Below are 16,806 nucleotides of genomic sequence, written 5' to 3' on the forward strand. Positions count from 1 at the left end.
AGTACAAAGACTGGCCTCTGGTCTTGGGGTTACAAGTTTTGTGTGATTCTCTCTCTGAATTCTGTGAGTAGCACTATTATGTTGGGAGGCAGGGGGTGGAGGGTAACGTGGAAAAGGGGATTTTATGTTTTAAATTGATTTTCTTCACTGCATTCGTGGCATTTTTTGCCTTCTACTTTGAGCTTGTACTGTCAGTAAATTGACTCCATCAACCTTGGTCCTTTGTGAGGTACTGAAAAATCACAAATCTGAAGTTGGAGCCAAAGGACAGTGTTATGGAAGCACTAAGAGTGGTTGTACTAAATCAGACCAAACAGCCATGTATCCCCATAGACCGCATGACATTGTCCAGAAGTGAATGTGTAGGAGGGAATATGAAAACAAGCAAGTGTTCTCCATAGTACTGCCTTGGTTTCCAACAGTTTTCAGATAACATATTCCCTGAGCCAGCTTCACCACCGTAACTGACTCCTGAGCAGTGTGGTCACGTTCGTGCTTTGTCCTTTTCTTCTTCGTTTTTTTGATTCAGTTTGCTCATTCTTTGATACATTAATATGCATACATATGCATATATATGTATGTAATTTTAATTAGGACTGAGAAGGTGTAGCAGATGTTGTATAACTATCATACTACATAGGGGAATAAGTTCTGGTCTTCAGGAGGACCTATTTGTCTTCTTTAAGGTGACCTAGCTTATTTAAGAATGGGGAAGGAAAATAATCTTAAATTTAGACAGAAGAATGTTTAGGCAGAAAGGATTTTTTTCAGCACCCATCTCTGCCTGAAGGTCTGTCTGGGTCCTTTTTTCCCTTGTCTTGTATTGATGGAAAACAGCCCAGTAATGGGGATTTCTCAGCCACTTTTGCTGTAAATAATTCAATCTGTTTTCCTCAACTGTCACCAGTCACATGGGGCAGACCTGTATAAGATATTACTGGCAGTTTTTCAGTGTGTATATATATATATAATCTCCCTGTCGAGGCACTGCTTGGCTGTAGAGCTACAGGAATGAACACATTCAGGGAAACCGCCACCTGCCCTTTTCTTATTACCTTTCATGTAGGTGGCAACAGTTCTCTCTGGGTGCTTTGGAACCGTTATCAAGTATTAGAAACTTAGTGTTAGGTTGAAAGCCTGGGAAATGTTTGCACTTTCATCTGCTTGCCTCTTCCAGATCCTTTTTGTCTGAAACTACTTTTGTGCTAAAGTTTGTCTTCTGTCAGCCCCATCTGTAAGCTGCTTACTCCTGATACTGGTTGGGTACCAGTTATTGTCCCAGCAGTCTCTTTGCACTTTAAGACTGAGAAACTGTTCTCAGGTCTTGTTCTTGTTTCCAGTAATTCAAAATCTGGTATGTGATGGCAATTCGTTTTTCAGCACATCTGAAACAAGATGCTCAGAACTGAAATACTTTTGGAGTACCTTGTAGCTTTCAGTGAGCTTTCTTTTCACTGTGGGCTTGCTGCTGTAGGAGGAGTTACCTATTCCCTTTTTTAGGTTTTAGGACTCTAAGTTAAGAAGCGAAACTTCGTGGCTTAGTATGTTTGCATTTGATAGAGCGCAGCATTCCTGTTTCAAAGTAATCCCAAGTTTTCAATCTGCTCCCACCCCATGTGGGTTTTGTATGAATTGCCTTAAATGCTGAAGTAAGGAATATATTAAGATGTCTTTGACTTACAGCTTTTATATGCTTATGTGGATATTTCTTTCTTTCTCCTCCTGGAATGGGACGTTCATCTAGTTAACCCTGGGTACTGCTAGTCCATCTTTGACTTTACAATTTTTTAAAATACAAATAGTAAAAAGATGATAAAATGTTTTCTGGCTTTGTAGGTTGGAGATACTGATGTAAAAAATATAAAATGAGCTCACCTAGAAGCCTTAAATGACTCACTTTAAAATTAAGCCAAGATCATATTTTTGTACTGCATAGGAACACACATTGGAAATTCAAGTATAGTTTGTTCTTACGATTCTTTTGCTATGAAAATTCCTTAAATTGCTGGGTGAGGGATTTATTTAGTTTTTAGCAGTTGATTTTAAAATAGTAGCCTGTGTGAGTGTAACAGTTTGTATGTCCCCCTCCCAAGCCAAAAAAAAAACCCACCCACAACAAAACAACCTCTGTTACTGTGATAATATATCAGGAAGTACAATGAATTCTGTCCGTGCAGAGAAAACGGTCAGGTATAGAATTGCATAGAACTGCATTTTAAAGTGTACTTTATAAATAACGAGTTTTTTTAATGTGTTTTCCCTTTTCCCATCACCTTCCCTCTGCAGGTCAGATACTCCATTAATATACAAAGCTGTGCCGAGCTGGTTTGTAAGAGTAGAGCACATGGTGGAGAAGCTACTGGAGAATAATGCACAATGTTACTGGTAATGTCTCCTGCATATGTTTTTTTTTTTTTTCCTTTGCAAGGAGGGATCTCTACAAAGCAATTTCTTGCTATTGCTGTGCTAACTTCACATCATATTTCCATTCTGTCTTTGAGCCGGTGCTACTAGAATGGCACTGGTAACCATAGTGTTTTATCTTAGGTTTCACAAACAGTCTTCAAACTGGTAGAGCAATGGGACAGTCTTCCTGGCATGAAAAGATAACGTACTTAATTGCACGTCAACCTTGTGCATGAACATGTTTGCACCTTCTTCCTTTCTTGTGTCTGAGAAGGCATTCTTTGCTTGCGTAGAGTTCCATGAGAAATAAATTTTAGGGTGCAATTAAGGTTGAGTGCAATCTAACAGTGAAGTTAGATTCGTAAGTTTACAGTGAATAATGTCATGGGATCGTTAAAAGTATCCTCAAATTGTGTGATCCAATGCTAAGAAATTCAGCATGAGAGAAACTGCAAAGGAAATCTCAACCTGAGGAAGCATGAAACTATGTAGTTAAGGCTCCCAAACAAGATCCATTAGAGAAGAAGTTAAGCTAAATTCTGGATATTTATTGTTGCAAAGTAAATTAATTCATAGATAAAATATTTTTCTTTTCATCTAGTTATTGCAGAGAAAATGGATACTTTGTCACAGGTGCTTTTGAAGGGGAAACAAAGTCAACAATAATAACAAAAAGTGCAAAAAAAAACCCCACAAATGCCCTATTTTGTGAAGTAACCGCAAGTAAATTCAGTATTTCAGAGGTTTAAATAAAAACGGCCTGAGAATGCCAAAAATTAAATCTCTGTTTAGAGGGAATGTGGAAAAATGTAGGCAAAAAAAAATAGGTAAGCTTTAAATAATAACCTAAATACATTACCAAATTAGCAGTAAGAGGGGAGCTATTAGAGTCGGTAGCCATTTTGAGAGTCTGTTATAGACTTCTGGTGTGCAAAAGTATCTTATTGTCTCTACCTCCATAACCTTCATTTTTTTCATCCCCTCTTATAACTAACTGCTGCTTGGAAAGCTGAGACCAGGTGGGGAAAATGTGGAAGCTAAAACCTCATTCAGTTGTAGTGTGTTCCATTTCGGTTGTTCAGTCTTTACAGAAGAGGACTTTATGAAAAAGTGGGATTCTACCAGAGTGCCTTTGCTCAGCAAATGAAATTGGTGTTAAAGGTGACTCAACTTCCAGGTGAAACAGAACAATTACATCTTAGGCTGTGTTTCTTCATGGACAGTAGTTAGCAATTAAATTCTCCATGAGCAGCTTTTGCATAACTGCTTACGTGGTACAAGCAGCGTAAATGTTGAAATATATGAGGTTAGTGATCCATGATACAGACAGCCCAAAAATGCTGCAGTGTTGGCTTGCTAATTAGCACATGCCCAGTCTTGATATGTAAGATGATTTTATGGATTAGTAAGTGTTGCTTTCTGTTTTCCGTAACTGAACATACTGTGATCCTTCTTTTGGGGAAAAATAAGCTGGAGAGGGGGTGAAAGTGTTTGTTCTTAGCTTTAATTAGCTTTCTCAAGATGCTTTTACTGTTTTGATGACTGCCAGTAGACCTGCATGCTTAATTTTCACATGAACATAGGAAAAATGTAATGATCTTATTATGAAAAGGAAGTGTTTAGCTGAGATAGTTTTGTTTCTGAAAAAGCAAAACTTCACAAAGAAACTGCTGCTGATGACCTCTACACATCCAGGAGGCGTTCATAAAAGCTAGTAAACTGTTTGAACCCTGCTTCATCTATGTATTTGTGCTTTAACTATTGCCTTATGTACATGTTGGGTGGTGGGTATACAAGTGAGAGGTGCTGTTGGGTGGGAACACCAGTGATTGTATGAATTGGCAGTATTCAGTATGCTTGGAATTAAAGTATCACTTTGTCTTTTAGGCACTTGTTGAGTCTCAGCATAATTCCATAATTGTGTATGAAATGGATTCCTCAGAGTTTCTGTTGAAACTATTGTCTTAGAGACTTTGAGAATCTTTTTGTAGGGGAATATGGCCACAAGTAGTGACCTTAGTATGACTAAGTTATTTTTAAAATCATATTAATGCATATTTTCAGCATGTGATTTCATTGTAACTAGTTTGAGTTCTCAATGGCTTTTGTTCCATAAAGATGGCTTTTAAAATCCAGCTTTTTAAGAGAAAAAGACAGTACTTTTAAGGATTACTTCCTGTGTCCTTCACTAATGTCCATTTTGTCTGGGGTGTAACTTCTTAAGTCGGCATCGAGACTGCTAGTATTCTTCACTATTCGTTTGTTAGAATGCTAGGGACTCCATCCTTCCCCAAACCTACTTTTATGCTTTTGAAGAGACCTGATCTCTTAAAGTGTCACAAGAATAATACCTAGCTTTTTAAAAAATATATATTTTTGGATTCTCTGGGGCTTCAACATGTCCTGAAAACAGGAAAATTGGGATGAATGCTTTTCAGACTATATTAACCTTTGCAAAATGAGTTTGACTGCGTCGCTTTTTTATTACTATTAATGACTGAGAGGTTTATTGTCCCTTAAGAATAGCTGCACTCTTTATAGATATCCTTTTTGATGAAAATAGATTAAACATAGTTGGACAAACTTTGCAACCTGATTGCATTTCTAATTAGTTTTTTAATGAAATAGCCTACTAATTAAGCTGTAGTCACTCAAAATTTATTAGAGCCTGCAATTGTATCTTCACTTTTCTAGCTTAACTGTAGCTTATACAAATGATTACGGGAGTAACACGACAGCATTTTTTCAGATCAGAAAGTAACCAAAAACCCTTTCAGTTCTCCCAGCCTTACTGAGGTCAGTGTGAGAAGGTATGGGCTGGAAATTGCTGAAAAACATGGAACTGAAGCACTAGGTAGGGATGGTGTTTCAGTCTTTATTTGAAGATCCCTTACTGAATTTTCTCTTTATCATAAAATTGGTAAAATAGTAACAATAATAATTTAAAAAAGTAATCTTGTATTCAGACAGCCTACTACTGTGGTACTTGAGCTAAGGAAGAGAGAATCTGTCTGTGGTACCATTCGGAGCTGTCAGGCCTTGGTTTTCTGTTATGCCAATAAGAAGAGTTAGGTGCAGCACCAAAGCAGGGTCCCTGGTGTAAGTACTTTGGATTTAGCCTTAGTTGTTTGTTATAAATGTGGTAAAGATTTGTTGAAAGAGTAATGATTTGTTGTTATTTCCTACATAACTGCTGACAAGCTACTAAAGCATGCCACCTTAGATTCTGTTGTAGGACGAATTCCTGTCATCACAGGAGGTCAAACCTGGTATAAGTTGCAGATTCATAAATTAGAGTAATGAGTAAATTAGTTTAGAAACATAAGTTAGAGTATTGTAGCTCACACTTCTGGCAGTGTACTGTTCTCATACACTTACAGGTTGACAGAAAAGGTTCTAAATACTTTGTACTTTGTATTGAAATTTCAGCCTTGAACTCTTAAAAGAAACTCCCTCAAAGTTAGGAGTTCTGCTTCAGTAACTTTGGAAATAATTACTTCTAACTGTTGACTATTTTTTAGCATTGAAGACTATTTCGCAGTTCTGACGTTGTTTACGCAAGATTTACAGCACTTGATATAGTGGAAAAATGAGCATCAGAGGACAGAAAGCAGATGTGACAGACTTCAAAGAAGCCAAGCCTTTTGTTCTTGCATCTTCTTGGCACTGAAAAATCCAAACACTGTAATGGAGTGTGATACATTGGTTCTTAGAGATTTTCTTTTTTTATTTTTAAGAACTAACAATTTAAGTGATTAATGAAAATACTATAAAGAACACATGCAGCAGACCTTTTAGCTGGAAGTTAATTTTTAACTAAAATGAGTTAGTCCCTTGTTTTCCCCATTTTTTCTTTTTTTAAGATGTTTAATAGGGTATTTTCTTTCCTATTTTAATATAATGTAAATAAATGCTTTGCATTTCAACTGTTTTAAATGCATCTTATGTGTAAAGGTTTTCTTGTATTTTTTTCCTTAATATCATTATTTAATTGTCACTGTTCATTTTGAATCATCAACTGCACTTGAAAAAATGTGAATCCAAATGAAGTCTTTTGTAGTGAGAGCAAAGTGTATAGCAATGTGTGGTCACTAGGTGGCAGCGTTTCCCGAGCTAAAATAGAAGTTAGCATCACTGCCTACAGACAGATGTAGGAAAAAAAATTGCTGCAGGGTTAGCCTCATCTCATGTTTGTCTAAGTTAGAACAGCATAAGTCAGAAGGTTTTATTAGTGGCTGTTGTCAGACATAGTTGAGGATTGAGAGTAAATTTTAAGGCTTGTTCCAAGTGATGTTGATAGCTTGTGTTCTGCTGTGCCCTAATTTTGCTGCTTCCACTCCAAGCCTCATAAGCAGAGAGAGTTTGTTTTCTTACGAATACAGCAAGTGTCTTTTCAGTCCCAATGAATGGTCATCAAAAGCTCATTGTTGATGAAGTAAGTTATTGTTGATGAAGTAAGTTATTGTTGGAGTCCAAGACTCCAAACATCAGTTCACTACGCAGTTGCTCTTCGGCAACTGGTAAATCCACCTGCATGTGCCATGTTAAATGCAGGTAGATTTGTATTTACAAGCAGGCAGTGCCATATAAAAGTACTTGGTAACCATAACAATGAGCATGTTCCAAGGGAAACTGTAGCAAGAAGAACCACAGCAAAAGCTTTGTTCCTCGTTGGCTTCACAATGCAAGGGGCTGCCTTCAGAGGAGAGAGGAAGAATTTTAATAGCAATTAAAAGTCTGGGTCATACCAATGAAATATATTGGGATTTTTTAAGATGTAAATGTATCATGAAAGTGGAGGTTATGACTTGAGTTAATCCTGGCTTGTCAGGCAGCTGTATGCTGCTGACAGCTGTGCTTATGATGCAGTCTGCAGCAGCATTGCAGTCTCACGCTAAAGTGTTTGTTGCTATGGGAACCAGGATAAAGGAGCAAAGAAAAACATTGCTATAGCAAGATGATTGAAAGTGCTATTAATTTAGCAAATGTAAGCAGCATATAAGCAGAAAAATCTTTTAGACTGATGGAAGCAACCGTAACTTGTGGTGGGGTATGTGGTTGTGCACCATTAAAATGAGCTTTCCTGACCTGGGCAGGAGAAAGTGTTTGCTGCAGTGGAAACTATGTGTGCTTTGCAAGCAGCTGACCTTTTCTCTCTCCTCCCCTTTCCTCCTTTTCTCCTCCCCTATCCAGGGAGTTTTAATTAGGTCCATGATACAGTATTGGCACTAATTAAAGTGTCAAAAGGGCATGAATAGCTGTCTGTTTTGTCTCCTCAAAGTAAAAACCATTAAAAATCAATTTGAGGTCATGTTGAAGGAGACTTATTATTAGAGCAGATTAACATAATGGAACCTAAGAGTTTTAGTCTTGTAAAGAGCAGTTAATGTTTATAAAGAAAAGCAAAAACAGGTGTTATGTATGTTATGGTTTTAAAGAAATCTATACATATTTAGTTAAATAACCTAGGATAATTACTTAATCAGCCTTGTTTTTGCTATTTCAACTCAGTTACCTACTCGAATGTAACTGGTTCTTGATTTCCTGAGTTGCTTAAAGTTACCAGGTTGCCAAATGAGAGAATAATTTTGGGGCCACCTTCTCAGAACCAAATACAGGCAAATGCTGACTGCTAGTCTGTTACTAGATTTCCTAATTCTTGCTATTTTTTGTTTATCATTCTGACTTTACGGGTCAGTTTTTCAAATAATTTATGAGCTGCGAGCTTCCTCTAATTAGTAATTATGAAGTGAATCTTACCCAGTATGGAAAGTTGTTGTTTCTTTTGAAGAATGCCATGAGTTAAATTAGCTGATGAGAGGAGCAATGAAGAGTGAGAAAAAATTAGTATATCTCAAAGAGCTTTTAATGGTAAGTTAGTGATAAAGCATATAACACTTCTGCTGTGGTAATATTTAACAGCTGTTTATTTCAGTAGTGGTATTTGTGTTTACAAAAAAGGGATGGTATTACTTTGTGACTGTGTTCCTGTATCCTATGACTAGTGCAAGGTGAGCCAACTCAAAGCATCATGCAGAGCACATCTGATCTTTGAAATGGGTAAGAATTACTCTTCTCTATTCCGAATTGTTACGAACACAAGAGAGAGACTTCAAAATACAAGTCCAGAAAAGCAACAGATGTCTCGTACCTTTTCATATATTTCCTTCTGGATTATGTAATAAGTTTAGATTTCTGACATCCTGCCTGTTTCTCTTTCGAAAGAAGAATCAAAAAGTAAATAGAGAAATCTTAATTCATGCCATTCCTCTGGTATTAATTGGTGATGAGTAGTCACTGGATCAGCAACCATGGTACCTTGCTGTTAGCCACACACATTCATGCTCTGGGATTGAAGAGATGCTCCCTCGTGCAATTTTCAAATCCATGCCCACTTGCTTTGTGACATGGATGGTCTGTAGTGCATAGACTTTGAAGGCAAGGAAAATGGTTTCTGTTGTGGTAGGCTAATACCTTTTATTAAAGGACTGGACTTGCTTTGATCTTCATAGTCTTTTTTTGTTTATCACATAGAATCTTGATTTGACACTAAGAAAATCAGCAGTTACCGAGAAAGGTTAGGGGAGTTCATTGTTCATTCATAGTGATGCGTGAATTTAGCAAAACCTCAGATCTGCTTCAAAAATGAGAGCAAACAATCAAAAATGTATATCCAAATCTCAAGCAGATTCGTAATTGTCATCATCTCTAATTTATTAAGCCAGAGTTTTGATGTTGGAGTAACAAGAGAAATTGAAGCAAGTTGAAACTGGTTACTTTTATTCAAGACCTAATTTATAATTTGACAAATCAATATTTACCTCTTGGTATTGTGAAGATCAGTTCTGTGAACTTTTCAACTGCTGCAGTGTCTGCATCTTGAAGTTTATTTAGTGCACTATCCTGGATGCCAAGGAAGTAGAAATAGCTTTTATCCCACACTGTTCTGAAGGCATAAATTGAGAGCGTCACAACCTGCTGAGACAGCAGTCTCCTTAACCTTGCTAAATGTTTAAGAAGGAAGTAGAAAATCTTATCAGTGTCATTTTGCAGAGAAATTTGAAGGTCAAAACCAACACAAATTGTGGGCCAGTTGGGAAATTAAAAAAAAAAAGTTTCTAAAAGTTTCTAGCAGCACAGGGGCTGTAATGGGAATCTTTTAGAAGTGAAATCACCGCTTTGATTTCTGTTGCAGACTTGTAGAAATGTTTGATGCTGGGGCTTGACCTGTTTTGAGGTCTGAATCTGTTCGGTGCCTATTGGCGATGGGTTGCTCTGTATGGACTGTAGCACTTGTCACCTTGCTTGTCATATCAAGCCATATTCAAATGGAGTCATCAGCATACAACTGAAATATATGCATTTCAACTGAAGGAGGTTTGCGACAGATACTTCGTTAAACATGGAAGACGTGTATCGATATATGGCAAAGGGCTTTTTTATGTTTCTGTGTTGGAAAGTAGGACTATTTACGTGGGTGGCCTTCTGTTTTTCTGTTTGTAATTCTTAAAGCGTCTAAATATCCATGCTGTGAGGACAGCTTGGATGCACAGAGGTCAGTGTTTGTACTTCAGCGAGTTGTGCAGCCGGTTACTTTCAGGGGACTATTTTATCTTCTGGGCTTAGGTAAGTGATTTAACACAGTCCAAAATTTCTTGGAAGCTAAGGGCCAGTTTTATCACGGTCTCATCAAAGTCACAACTCTGTTCACAGTGTACTTGGGAATTCAGATGGAAGAATTAGCTGGGGATTGTAAGGAAGACCGTGTGCTGACAAATTAATGGCAGTACAGAGTAGTCTGTATGAGGCCAAGTTTCTTCAGTTACAGCATGGGAGAGAAGCGTCTGTGTGATGGGCAGAACAAGTTGTTTTAAGTAACGCATTTTTTGAGTGATGAGCTCCAAATCTGTTTGAGACACAGGTTCTTTACATTTTATTTAACGGTTGTCTGTACTGTACCTCTAAAGTGGCAACAAGTCACGGTCATGAATGTGATTTGTAGTAGATGAAGTGGTTTGTGTCTTATGTTCCACTGAAAACTGGCAGCAGGGGCAGACAGTTTTACCCAAAGAGGTAAATTACATGTTTTCTTAGCTCAGAGAGAGTGAGAGGTCACACCATGTACATTTTTTTGGTTAACGTCCACTTTGGGGATAAAATTAATTTTTCACGTGTGTTTTGAGGAGGCAGAGTTGAAACTTTTAGCATTTTAATGTCATTGGGGGATTGTTTCACCCTCTAGCTATGTTAAATGGGACTAATAATTTCAGCTAATCAGTGTCTAACAACTTCTGAAAAATGGAAACTAGTTTAGGAGTGATGTAAAGAGAAGTTTTCCACATTAGTGGAATGTTAGGCAAATGCTAACGATCTTCGTACAGTTAGTTTCCACTGGTGTTGAGAGAGATTGTCCCTTAAGGTCAGCACAGAAAAGTTACTAGTAATGAGTGCTACTCTAAAACAAATTGAGAGCCTGCGTATTTGTGGTGGTTTTACCATGCTAGGCAGCTGAACACCACAACCCCTCTCTCACTCCCCCTCCTTAGATGAGGGGGGGAAGAAGTAAAGGAAAGAACAACTCACGGGTTGAGATAAGGATGATTTAACTAAAGGAAAAAGAAATAATTATTAAGGAAAGATTATTATTAATTAATTTAACTAAACAATTTAACTAAACAATTAACAATTTAGCTAAAGGGAAAAAAAAAAGGGAAAGGGGAAAAGGGAAAGGGAAAGGGAAAACTAAACAAAACAAGTAAAGGCTATGTGGAAGTGCAGAGGAAAGAAATTACTCTCTACTTCCCACAAATGAGCGATGCTTGACCACGTCCTTGAAGCAGGGCCTCAACGCACGTAGCCGGTGTTCAGGAGGAGGACAGACGTTTTCACAACGAGAGCCCACCCCTCCCCTGTTCTTCCTTTTTCCACGTTTTATTGCTGAGTGTGACATCATATGGTATGGAATATCCGTTTGGTTGGTTTAGGTCAGCTGCCCTGGTGATGTTTCTTTTCTCACATTTTTGCCCACCTCCTAGGAGGGTTAGAGAGAGTCCTGATGCTGTGCCAGCACTGCTCAGCAGCACACACAACACTGGTGTGATACCACTGCTGTTTTAGCTACAAGTGCAGAGCACAGCACTGTATGGGCTGCTGCAGGGAAAGTTAACATCCCAGCCCGACCCAGTACAGTATGCTTCTGAATTTCAGAGCAGGTATATGGATATTGTGAAATGTTAGCTGCTCAGTTTGTTTACAGAATCACAGAATCGTCTAGGTTGGAAGAGACCTCCAAGATCACCTAGTCCAACCTCTGACCTAACACTAACAAGTCCTCCACTAAACCATATCACTAAGTTCAACATCTAAACGTCTCTTAAAGACCTCCAGGGATGGTGACTCAACCACTTCCCTGGGCAGTCCATTCCAATGCCTAACAACCCTTTCAGTAAAGAAGTTCTTCCTAATATCCAACCTAAACCTCCCCTGGCGCAACTTTAGCCCATTCCCCCTCGTCCTGTCACCAGGCACGTGGGAGAATAGACCAACCCCCTACCTCGCTACAGCCTCCTTTAAGGTACCTATAGAGAGCGATGAGGTCTCCCCTGAGCCTCCTCTTCTCCAGGCTGAACAATCCCAGCTCCCTCAGCCGCTCCTCGTAAGACTTGTTCTCCAGACCCCTCACCAGCTTCGTCGCCCTTCTCTGGACTCTCTCGAGCACCTCCATGTCCTTCTTGTAGCGAGGGGCCCAAAACCGAACACAGTACTCGAGGTGCGGTCTCACCAGAGCTGAGTACAGGGGGACAATCGCTTCCCTAGCCCTGCTGGCCACACTGCTTCTTATACAAGCCAGGATGCTTGTTGGCCTTCTTGGCCACCTGAGCACACTGCTGGCTCATATTCAGCCGACTATCAACCAAGTACTCCCAGGTCCTTCTCTGCCAGGCAGCTTTCCAACCACTCATCTCCCAGCCTGTAGCTCTGCTTGGGGTTGTTGCGCCCCAGGTGCAGGACCTGGGCCTTGGCCTTGTTGAACTTCATAGCAGTTGACCTCGGCCCATCGGTCCAGCCTATCAAGATGCTCCTGCAGAGCCTTCCTACCCTCGAGCAGATCGACACACACACCTAACTTGGTGTCATCTGCAAACTTACTGAGGGGGCATTCAATCCCCTCATCCAGATCATCGATAAAGATATTAAAGAGGACCGGCCCCAGTACTGAGCCCTGGGGGACTCCACTAGTAACCTGGCCTCCAACTGGATTTGACTCCATTCACCACAACTCTTTGGGCCCAGGCCATCCAGTCAAGTTTTTAACCCAATGAAGTGTACGCCAGTCGAAGCCACGAGCAGCCAGTTTCTTGAGGAGAATGTTGTGGGAAACGGTATCAAAAGCCTTACTGAAGTCAAGGTAGACCACATCCACAGCCTTTCCCTCATCCACTAAGCGTGTCACTTTGTCATAGAAGGAGATCAGGTTCGTCAAGCAGGACCTGCCTTTCATAAACCCATGCTGACTGGGCCTGATCGCCTGGTTGCCCTTTAAGTGCCGCGTGATGACACTCAAGATAGTCTGCTCCATGAGCTTCCCTGGCACTGAGGTCAAACTAACAGGCCTATAGTTCCCTGGGTCTACCCTCCGGCCTTTCTTGTAGATGTGCGTCACATTTGCTAGCCGCCAGTCGACTGGGACCTCCCCTGATAGCCGGGACTGCCGATAAATGATGGAAAGCGGCTTGGCCAGCTCCTCCGCCAGTTCGCTCAGTACCCTCGGGTGGATCCCATCTGGCCCCATCGACTTGCGTACATCCAAGTGCTGTAGCAGGTCACCAACCATTTCCTCGTGGATACTGAGGGCCACATCCTGCTCCCCATCCCCTTCCACCAGCTCAGGGTCCCGGGTATCCAGAGAACAACTGGTCTTGCCGCTAAAGACTGAGGCAAAGAAGGCATTGAGTACCTCAGCCTTTTCCTCATCTTTTGTAACTAAGTTTCCCCCCGCATCCAGTAAAGGATGGAGATTCTCCTTAGTCCTCCTTTTCGTGTTGATGTATTTGTAAAAACTTTTTTTGTTATCTTTAACGGCAGTAGCCAGATTGAGTTCCAGATGAGCTTTGGCCTTTCTAATTTTGTCCCTGCACAGCCTCGCAACATCCTTATAGTCCTCCTGAGTGGCCCGCCCTCTTTTCCAAAGATTATAAACCCTCTTTTTTCTCCTAAGCTCGAGCCACAACTCTCTGTTCAGCCAGGCTGGTCTAGTTCCGCGCCGGCTCATCTTTGGGCACGTGGGGACAGACCGCTCCTGAGCCATTAAGATTTCCTTCTTGAAGAGTGCCCAGCCTTCCTGGACTCCTCTGCCCTTCAGAACCTACCTCCCAAGGGACTCTGCCAACCAGTGTCCTGAACAGCTCAAAGTCAGCCCTCTAGAAGTCCAGGACAGCGGTTTTACTGGTCCCCTTCCTGACTTTGCCAAGAATAGAGAACTGAACCATTTCGTGGACACTGTGCCCAAGACAGCTCCCAACCACCACATCTCCCACCAGTCCGTCACTGTTTGTGAACAGAAGGTCTAATGGGGCACCTCCCCTGGTAGGCTCTCTAACCAGCTGCGTCAGGAAGCTATCTTCCACGCTCTCCAGAAACCTCCTAGACTGCTTTCTCTGGGCTGTGTTGTGCTTCCAGGGTATGTCTGGGAAGTTGAAGTCCCCCACGAGAACAAGCACTGACAATTTTGCAACTTCTGCCAGCTGCCTGTAGAACTCCTCATCTATCTCCTCATCCTGGTTCTGTGGTCTATAACAGACCTCCACCAGGATGCTTGCCTTGTTGGCCTTCCCACTGATCCTAACCCATAGGGACTCAACCTTATCATTCCCAGCCTCAAGTTCCTCAACATCTAAACACTCTCTAATATAGAGAGCCACACCACCACCCCCTTCAAACAAAAACCTTGCCTTCTCTTTAAAAACTTTAAACTTTTAAAAACTTTTTTTTAAACTTTAAAAAACTTTATATCACATTTTTCTTTCGGAAATGTTAGAAAAGATAACTCTGCAGTCCAAAATAAATCTAGAAATAACTAGTGAAGTTGTAGAACTTCAGAATGGTATTTAATTGAGTCTTATCAAAGTAGTTTTTATTCACCTTAGACAATATTGACATCAAGAGGTCTTTAGACCTTCACATGGTACCATCATGGGTGAAACTTAGGAGACGGTAGCTTTCATTTCCATCTGTAGCTTTTGCTGAGGGATGCTCACACTTGTTTCATAAATCTGCTGCTGCTGGGCAAACTCCTGCCTTACTGTGCGCATGTGAATCCATTCTTTAATTTTTCCTACAAAGGATTATTTCATCTTTGGTTGTTACTCTTGGGGCTGATCTGTGGAAAAAATATATATATATTCTTCAACGAATTATTTGCTAGAGGGCCAAGTGCTTCAAAAAGAAAAAGGTGGAAGAGACCATATATTTTCTGTAGTGTGGCTGCTCCCTTCTTTAGACTAAACTCTGGGTCTCCGAATGCATCCCATGTGTTGGGAAAGGGCCCTTCTATTTACAATTAACTTGTTTTGTGGATGAGATCAAACAGAAACATTCTTATTAGTTTCCTGTTAGATTGAATGCAGTGATAAAAGAATACTTTTCTTATTTTTGAAACAGGGTTCCAGATTTTGTGAGGGAGAAGCGTTTTGGGAACTGGCTTAAAGATGCACGAGATTGGGCTATATCTAGAAACCGGTACTGGGGAACGCCCATCCCGTTGTGGGTCAGTGATGATTTTGAAGAGGTAAGAAAACGAAAGTTTCGGTTGACAGAAAAATCTCTGTATTATATGTATGCTTATATTGATGGACTGTTATGTCTTTGGCTGCTGCAGTCTTAAGTCTTATTGTATCTAAATGGTATGGGAGTATCTATAATAGGTGATAGAAATATGCACGTGTTCATGCATTTGCACACATACTTGCACATTTTCATTGATTTTGCTTGAAAACTCTAAGCAATTTTTTTTTTAACATTAGAATTCATCTTATCTTTCCGGGAAGTATTTTCAGTGTTGGGAAAGCTGATGGCGTAAGAAATGCAGTGAGAAAATGCCAAGGAAGAGATCTTTACTTGGTCATTTCAATGTGTTTTTTGAAGTTCTGATACTTGGTTGCTTCAAGCCAAATGAATTGTTGAAGGCATAAAAGCAAGTCCACCATAGCAGAACAGTGAAAATACACATTGGTAGTGCTAAAAATGTGAATGTAGTAGCATGTAAAAATGCGAATCTAGTAGAATGATGCAAGTATATAAGGCTAATGCTAGAAATGAATATTCACTGAGCAAGAGAGTAATCTGTAACAGTTCTGGTGATAACCATTTTCTTAGTGTCAAAATACCAAGCTTCAAAACTATTTCTCAGCATAAAATGTGAGGATTTTTTATTCCTACGTGGGTTAGACCCATGTGACCAGTCTTCCTCATGCTGGAAAGATGGCGATCAACGTCAGGATGTTCATGGAGGGTAAATACTGCTGGCTTCATCTCAAATCTTTGCTTTATCTCCCTTGATTTGAACAGTCTTTACCTTTCATTTGAGACATGGAAGGTTGACAATAGAAAAGCATATTCCAGAAGAGTATTGTCTTAAACTGCACTATTACTTAGATGTGTACCATAAAGCATTTTATATTTCCACCTGACTGGAAATGTTGCTGTTAGGCAGATGGTGGGGATGGTGAGGAAGGGAAGAATTTACTCCTTGCACTTATGATTTAAATATCTAAGAAAGCCTTGGCATTTGAATTGCATTTATGCTATGAGTGTGTTTGTAAATTACTGGCAAACCAAGTACTTCTTTGTTCCATATAATGGTTAAAGTTTAATTTGAAGACTGACAGTTAGTACCTAGAGGTTTTAAATAAATGTTACAATTGAAATACTTTACTCAGTATAACAGGGTTTGTTTTAAGACAGAGGAAAGGCTTTCAGTTTTGTGCTAAAGTATTTCAGGAGTTTATTTTACAGCTGAAAAAGATTGTGTAAAAGCTACATACCCCCACACTTCCACTCCCTACCTCTAATAATACTGCATTTGCTGTCCTGTTTCCTGTGTGTGCAGATTTTTTTTGCCTTTGTAAGTTTGTTTTTAATAACTATATAACATCTAGGTTGGAAGATGGAACTTTTACATGAAATTAACTGCAAATATTCCTCAGAGCTTCATGTTCTTGAACAATGATAGAAACACCAGCGTATCTAGTATTTTTATCTGTAGAGGTTGCATACATTTCTGTCTACTCTAAAGATTGCATACCATTGTTCAGTAGTTAAGAATGGCTTCTGGACCATGCTAAATTTCAAGTTTTGTTTTTTCTTTATATTCATTCTTCTTAGATGTGTGGGGGTATAGCT

General features: G+C 39.8%; 1 protein-coding gene across 1 annotated transcript in view; it reads left to right on the top strand.

Moving 5' to 3' along the window:
• The window catches only part of IARS1 (isoleucyl-tRNA synthetase 1), a 105,792-nt gene that overhangs the window by 35,758 nt on the left and 53,228 nt on the right, over positions 1 to 16,806 (top strand). The window contains exons 14-15 of the mRNA XM_035558434.2: positions 2,287 to 2,385; positions 15,067 to 15,193. Coding sequence (XP_035414327.1) covers positions 2,287 to 2,385; positions 15,067 to 15,193 — 226 coding nt within the window. The remainder of the gene's footprint in view (positions 1 to 2,286; positions 2,386 to 15,066; positions 15,194 to 16,806) is intronic.

The sequence above is a fragment of the Cygnus atratus genome, chromosome 10 (assembly GCF_013377495.2).
Source record: "Cygnus atratus isolate AKBS03 ecotype Queensland, Australia chromosome 10, CAtr_DNAZoo_HiC_assembly, whole genome shotgun sequence".
Classification (NCBI taxonomy): domain Eukaryota; kingdom Metazoa; phylum Chordata; class Aves; order Anseriformes; family Anatidae; genus Cygnus; species Cygnus atratus.